Here is a 7249-nt window from a genome sequence, read left to right on the forward strand (position 1 = left end):
ATAATAATAATAATTATTATTATTATTATTATTATTATTATTATTATTATTATTATATTTTGCTTATCTACAGTAACAATTCAGCAACAGCCAGAAAACAGCCCTCTCCAATGAAAGAAAGAAAGAAAGAAAGAAAGAAAGAACAGATTTATCACAATATAAATCATTTTTCATTCTTTGTTCGTTATATTGCCCTCCAACCTCAAATCTGTCAGTGCAGTGTGTTCAGACCGATACGTGTGTGTTCAGTGACGTGTGTCTTGAGGTCAGAGTTCACCGGAAGCTGTTGGCTGCTGCCGGGAGACAGAACAACACAAAAAACCTTTAGAATCATCGTATAGTTTGCACGTTGACATACGTTTTTATGGATGAACGGTTTGTTTTGTGTTCCGTTCGATTGTATCGATTTGAGGATGTCTGTATCACCATGAGACGAGCGCTTAAAACTGACTTTAAACCCGGAAGTGGAGCAGAGCAGCAGGTGTTAGCTTAGCCGCTAACACTCTTTATCTCTTCAAATTCCCATATGAGTGAGCGATTTTGTGTTTAAACACTGATCTCACGCTCATTTTGCACGTTAAAGTCACAGATTGAGGCTGGCATGCGTGTCAGTGCTGAGACGCGTCGTTTATCGGGCTGTGAGCTGGGTGAGATGTGAGATCAGTGTGATACACTCTTCCAACTGTCAGATACTCATCACTCTCACTCATCAATGTGATTCTCATTAAACTGCTTAATTACTCTGTTCTTCTCTGGGTCAGTCGGGTAAGATTCTTTTTTTCTCATAAATTAGTATACTGTGTGTGAATGCAATAAATAAATAAATAGTACAAGTTCATGGCTGCCATCATCTATTTGGTTACCCACATTCTATAAAATATTTTATTAGTAGACGGCAAATTTAAAATATGTAAGTTCAGATTGTGGATGAATTGTTTTGAATTTCAGGAGCCTGCAGACATGAGTGGTAAATTTGGGCTTGGGAATTATAGCTCGAGGAAGCACATCTCCATATCCGTGCCCTCATCCACAGAGGTCATGTCACCTCATATCAAATCTGTGGAGGAGCTCAGAGTGCTGGGCATCAACCTGAACAACTTCAACACACCAACACAGTTCTTCATCTGTGTGGCCGGTGTCTTCCTCTTTTACCTCATCTACGGCTACCTGCAGGTGACATTCTGTCCCATTGCTCCATTTGTGATTGTTGACTTTATATTTGTGTCTGCAATAATGCTAAACTCGTGTTTTCCTTCGTGGCATTGCTAACTTGTGAGTCTCTGTGTTTTCAGGAGCTGATATTCTCAGTGGAGGGATTTAAGCCATTTGGCTGGTATCTGACTTTAATGCAGTTTGGATTGTACTCCTTGTTTGGTTTAGTGGAGTTGCAGCTTACTCAGGATAAAAGGAGGAGGTAATTGTTGGGGCTGTCGACAAATTAAAAAATAACCCTCAGTTATAATAGAAAACTGTTGCTCTGGGTTTTGCAACCAGCTGCAGTATTGCTGATACTGATACCTCTATTAAATGGATTTTATATTCAGTTTCTAGGGATAAAATTTTATTTATTAGCAACTGCAGAACTTTAAAGTTATACCAAATTTCAAACACTTTTTATCATAAAACTAGTATTCACAAAATGGAAAAAAAAACACTACTTAATAGAATGTTTCTTATTCTTCTTCTTTTTTCAGGATACCATGCAAAACCTACATGATCATTGCATTTTTAACAGTTGGGACCATGGGCTTATCCAACACTTCTTTAGGATACTTGAACTACCCTACACAAGTCATATTTAAGTGCTGCAAACTCATTCCTGTCATGATCGGAGGAGTTTTTATACAAGGTACATCAGATCATATGCTAGATTGTTAGTCTTTCAATGTCTTCACATTCAATGCAAACTGAAAATTTGACAATAACGATATTTATATTGTTAAAAAAATGTATATCAAACAAATGCTGTTAATAAAAAAAAAAAAACAGTTTTAAAGGGGTCATATGATGAAATTTCAATTTTTCCTTTCTCTTTGAAGTGTTACAAGCTCTTGGTGCGTCTTTTTAGCAACATTATATGACCCCTTTAAACATTAATAATAATAACAAATGTTTCTTGAGCAGAAAAATCAGCATATTAGAATGATTTCTGAAGGATCATGTGACAGTAAAGCGTAGAGTAATGCTTGCTGAAGATTCAGCTTTGCCATCACAAGAAAAAATAAATAAATCTACTTAAATATATAGTATTTTAAAATATACTAAAATTAAAAATATAGAAACTGTAATAATATTTCACAATATAACTGTTTTTACTATAGGTATTACTGTACTGCATAAAATAGCAAATATAACTTATTATAATCAGTGAATCTGTGTACACCAGATGTGTTTCTTCCATGGAACACAAACTGAGACTTTTTGTGACAGCTCATTGAAAGCATAGTGATCAAGTTCCAAAAAGGACAAAAAAGGAGTCCATATGACTTTTGCACTATTATTACAAGTCTTCTGCGACTATATGATGCCAACAGCAAAGTTAGCATCATATGATTATTCATAAATATTGAGCAGGAGATTTTAAAGCTGCAGCAGAGAAGTAATTATGAGTGAATAATGACTAAAATTTCAGTCTAAGCTTGAAATTTAGGGTAACACTTTATTGTGATGGTCCCCTTTGAACGTTCTGTTGACTCAACACAATAAGGTTGACTAATTTGTGGGTAAAATATAGGTTTTATAGATTTTCTGTGAACAAGTTCCTTGTTCTTATGCCATTTCTTTCATTGGCCACTGTTGTTGTGGAGTTCTTCAATTTTCTTATGCAATAACTCGATTGGAGTTTTGATATCCTGAACAAGAAAGAATGAAACCAGCTGAACGGCTCTTCCCTCTCTTTTTATGGGGATATTTTGATTTGTATTTTTTTTTCTCTCTCTCTCTGGCATCATGGACCTTGCGTCCCCTGAGGCTGGTGTGTAAGATCAGCGGGACGTTGGTTGAGGATGCGCTCAAGATGCCAACCCATCAAACCTGGACGGAATCAAAGTGATGCACAGCAACCTGCAGCATCACCTCCAACCCCACGGCTACTACCTGTTTGAGAACACTCTTCGGCCTTTCTTGCTTCTTCTTTTTTCTCGGTCTTTGCATTTCCACGTCCAACCTCAAACTCATTCTCCTCACATGCTTGCTTGTGATGAGTTGAAGAGTCCAGCGGAAAAAGACAAAAATTCCATCTCTCTTTTCGACATCACTTCCCCGTTGAACTTGTTCAAAGATCTTTGTAAAGCCAACCTGCAGCCAGTGTCAGACCTGCAGCCAGAACTCAAAGGACCCAGACGATAAGGCCCTCAGCTTAGCAGAAGATCAGATGCATGTTTATGCGGCTTTTGTGACGCGTTTGAGTTGATCCATGTCAGAGTTTCTTGGTTTGATAGAGCTTGTTGATGTTGTGTGTTTTTAGGGAAACGCTACAATGTTGCGGACGTGTCTGCTGCTCTCTGCATGAGTCTCGGTCTGATCTGGTTTACACTGGCAGACAGCAAGATTGCCCCAAACTTCAATGTAACAGGTATAGGACTGCTTCTTCTTCAGTCTGTTGACTATGAGAAACAGGCTTTGCTCCAAAATCTAGTCTTGCTAAGAATAATCTACTGGCTGCATAAGAAGAATTTTGAAAAATTGAATGTAATTTGAATGTTATTGTTGTGTTTATTGTTTCTAGGGGTAATTCTTATATCTCTGGCCCTCTGTGCGGATGCAGCTATTGGAAATGTGCAGGAAAAAGCCATGAAACTTCATAACGGAACCAATTCAGAGATGGTACAAATTAGACCATCATGATATGGTTTGTCTCTCTTGTGTGCAGGAATATTATTCATTGTTGTCTATGTGTTACAGGTTTTATATTCCTATTCTATTGGTTTTGTGTATATTTTGCTGGGGCTGCTGTCTGTTGGGGGGCTTGGACCTGCTGTTTCCTTCTGCTCTCAGGTGGGTTTTAACACACACATATTTTACAGTAAAATACACATTCATTTTGAATTCAAAAAATATGCCCACATATTGTAATAATTAGATTTTTGCGCCAAAAACATGGCAGTTTTTTCAGCCTTCCTCTGACTCTTAAAATTTACCTGGGTGTTTTTTGGTGCTGTACCCTTAAGACTTTTGCATGCAAATAAAATCTGTTGTGACTGGTTAGCTATATATGTATAGTTCACACAATCATTTAGGATCAGACATTAACAATATTTGCACCTGGAATTGATTCTTAATGGCAATGTTTATGATTTATTAAATGTATCTGTGTTGTCTTTTATGACATATACCTACATTTAACCAATTACTTTAATAAGAAAACTACCAATTGTATTTTATTACCAATGCAATTTTGTTAACATCAACAAAAGTCATCTTTACATTGGAACAGAAGCTGACATGGCATGTTTATTTACAACTAAATGTAATATCCAATCTACACTTTTCATTCATTTTCAAATTTCACTTCAATCGCGACAGTCACAATCAATTTACATTGTCCAGGGGCATATTTTTGCCACCTGTCTTGAATTTGGGGAGCATTTTTGTTCATTTTCAAAAAAAGCAAATTACAAACAATAAGACAAATACAATATATCAAATCATTATCGTGAAATTTTAGTCATATGGTCCACCCCTAAGGTGTACTATAACATATTTATTTATTTATTTATATGTTAGATTTTATTGAATACTTGTTTTTATTTTACAGTGAAATTGTATTATTACAGTAGTAGTATATTTCTCATTTCTACTTTATATATTTTATTAAATAATCACAATAAATAATACAATTATTTATCATTATAAATCATTATCACAATAAAAGGATTTATCGGTTTTATTAAATGCTTGATTTTTACTGTATTGTGGTGTTATTACAATATAATGCTCATATTTATTTATTATTATTATTCAATGTTTGATTTTTACTGTACTGTGGTATTATTACAATAGCAATACACTTCTCATGTGTATTTATTAATCACTGTAAATATCAAAATAATTACTATATTATAGTTATTCTGAATCTCTCAAAAACAGTAGAAATATGGCCTATGAGGAATTTGGTTCAAGTGTCCGTTATAGTGTTATATGATATATAAATGTGAATGGTCATAAGTTATAGAACTCATGGTTGTAATTGCTTTTCTAATTTTCTAATTGGTGCATCCCTAGCAGCAACATAATTTTATTTTACATAATATTTACTGGTTCATATTAACTGACCCAAATGAAAACTATAACCACAAAACTGTCATACAAATCTAAACATAATGTTTACACAAGCAGAAGACTCATTCATTTCAAAGGATCAGGAACTAGAAGTTTTACACGACATGAGCCTTCAAATCACTGTATTTTTAATGTATGTTTTACTCACTCAGCATCCAGTGACGACATACGGTTACTCATTCTTATTTTCACTGACGGGATATTTTGGCATTTCATTCGTCCTGGCTCTGATAAAGCTGTTTGGAGCACTGGTTGCTGTCACAGGTAAGATAAGCCCTCTCTTTTGAAAGTGTTTTTGGGATGGTCATTCAAATTTAGTGAATAAAAGAAAGTGAATTAATGGCCTAACTTTCCTTTTTTTCTCTCGCCAGTGACAACGGGAAGGAAAGCCATGACTATTGTGTTGTCATTTCTGTTCTTTTCAAAACCTTTCACTTTCCAGTAAGTGATTCATTTCAAAGGATCAGGAACTAGAAGTTTTACATGACATGAGCCTTCAAATCACTGTATTTTTAATGTATGTTTTACTCACTCAGCATCCAGTGACGACATACGGTTACGCATTCTTATTTTCGCTGACGGGATATTTTGGCATTTCATTCGTCCTGGCTCTGATAAAGCTGTTTGGAGCACTGGTTGCTGTCACAGGTAAGATAAGCCCTCTCTTTTGAAAGTGTTTTTGGGATGGTTATTCAAATTTAGTGAATAAAAGAAAGTGAATTAATGGCCTAACTTTCCTTTTTTTCTCTCGCCAGTGACAACGGGAAGGAAAGCCATGACTATTGTGTTGTCATTTCTGTTCTTTTCAAAACCTTTCACTTTCCAGTAAGTGAACCAGAGTCTCTGCTTTCATAACGTATTGTGGTGTGTTTCCAAATGAAACAATGCTGAGCAAATAATGTAAGATGAGATTTGATTGAGTCAGTTTTAATATCATGTTGAGTGTTGGTAATACTAATGACATATTTCTGTTTTGTCGAGAATGACGTACACTGGTTCTTTCGCAGGTACGTCTGGGGTGGTCTTCTAGTGGTGTTTGGCATCTTCCTTAATGTATACAGTAAAAACAGAGACAAAATGAAACTTCCCTCCTTAGCAGAACTCAGAAAACGAGTGCTCAGCGGGAGGAAGGTGCGCCTGCTGTCTCAGGACGTATAGGAGGATGAACTTGAAAATTTCATTCATGAGCTTCTCCTACGTCCAACATCAGCTGATGCTCAGGTGTGGTTTGGAGTCCGAGATGGGGCAGATGACCGCACCGAGTCGAATCGGCGCACATGGAGCATGGGGATCTGTTTGAATCAAAGGGACCGTGAACTAGAGCCAAAAAAGCAAAGATTTGCACTGGGCAAAGGTGGAAACGGTTTCAGTAGAAAATTCATTTTTTAACAAATCATGTCCAAATGAATGTTGCCCTGATGGGAGCCAGTGACATTTTAAATGAATACATTTCACCTGCATGTGCCGTAAAACAACGGCATCAGTTGACGTACAAGTCAGGACTCTATTTTTAGAGTTAACTGCAATTGCACAGGTGAAAAGAACTCAATGATTCTGCCTGTTTAAAGGGCTGACATTTGGAAAAGGATAAACTTATCAGCTGCCATATTCGCTAACCGTTTGTTTGGTGAAAGGGTGGCTGTTTTTACATTAAAAACAAACTGGGAAGTTGATTCAGACAGTCTGGAGTGTTTTCATGAATAATGGCGTCTCTTATCCATTGGCTCCAGCATGGAGAGTTGAAAGGCTGCCAAGCACTTCCTCAGATGTTTGGCCCTGCGATCGCCCAGGGCCTGTTTGATTAGTAATCCTGGAATAAGATAGCACCAGAAAGAAAACAAACACTGTGCACAGGGCTTGGCTTTAGACCTAATTTAGTTGAGCAGAAAGTCACACATGCATGTGTTTGTGTGCGCGCATATGTGGTTTGTGTGTGCCAAGTGTGCGACACTTTCAAAGCCTCAGGGAA

General features: G+C 36.6%; 1 protein-coding gene across 2 annotated transcripts; it reads left to right on the plus strand.

Annotated features, from left to right (window-relative positions):
• The first annotated feature begins 237 nt into the window (after positions 1–237).
• Positions 238–6953, plus strand: slc35b3 (solute carrier family 35 member B3). 2 transcript variants are annotated; one of them, XM_016555140.1, is made up of 10 exons: positions 238–765; positions 949–1173; positions 1293–1414; positions 1695–1849; positions 3467–3574; positions 3728–3825; positions 3904–3996; positions 5433–5544; positions 5652–5721; positions 6288–6953. In XM_016555140.1, the coding sequence occupies exons 2-10, from the start codon at positions 961–963 to the stop codon at positions 6436–6438; spliced, it is 1122 nt and encodes a 373-aa protein (XP_016410626.1). In that variant the 5' UTR covers positions 238–765; positions 949–960; the 3' UTR covers positions 6439–6953. The 2 variants fall into 2 exon arrangements, with proteins under 2 accessions (XP_016410626.1, XP_016410625.1); XM_016555139.1 differs by lacking the exons at positions 5433–5544; positions 5652–5721 and adding exons at positions 5817–5928; positions 6036–6105.
• The last annotated feature ends 296 nt before the right edge of the window (positions 6954–7249 follow it).

This window comes from Sinocyclocheilus rhinocerous, unplaced genomic scaffold, assembly GCF_001515625.1.
Source record: "Sinocyclocheilus rhinocerous isolate Xijiao unplaced genomic scaffold, SAMN03320098_v1.1 scaffold286, whole genome shotgun sequence".
In the NCBI taxonomy this organism is placed as follows: Eukaryota; Metazoa; Chordata; class Actinopteri; order Cypriniformes; family Cyprinidae; genus Sinocyclocheilus; species Sinocyclocheilus rhinocerous.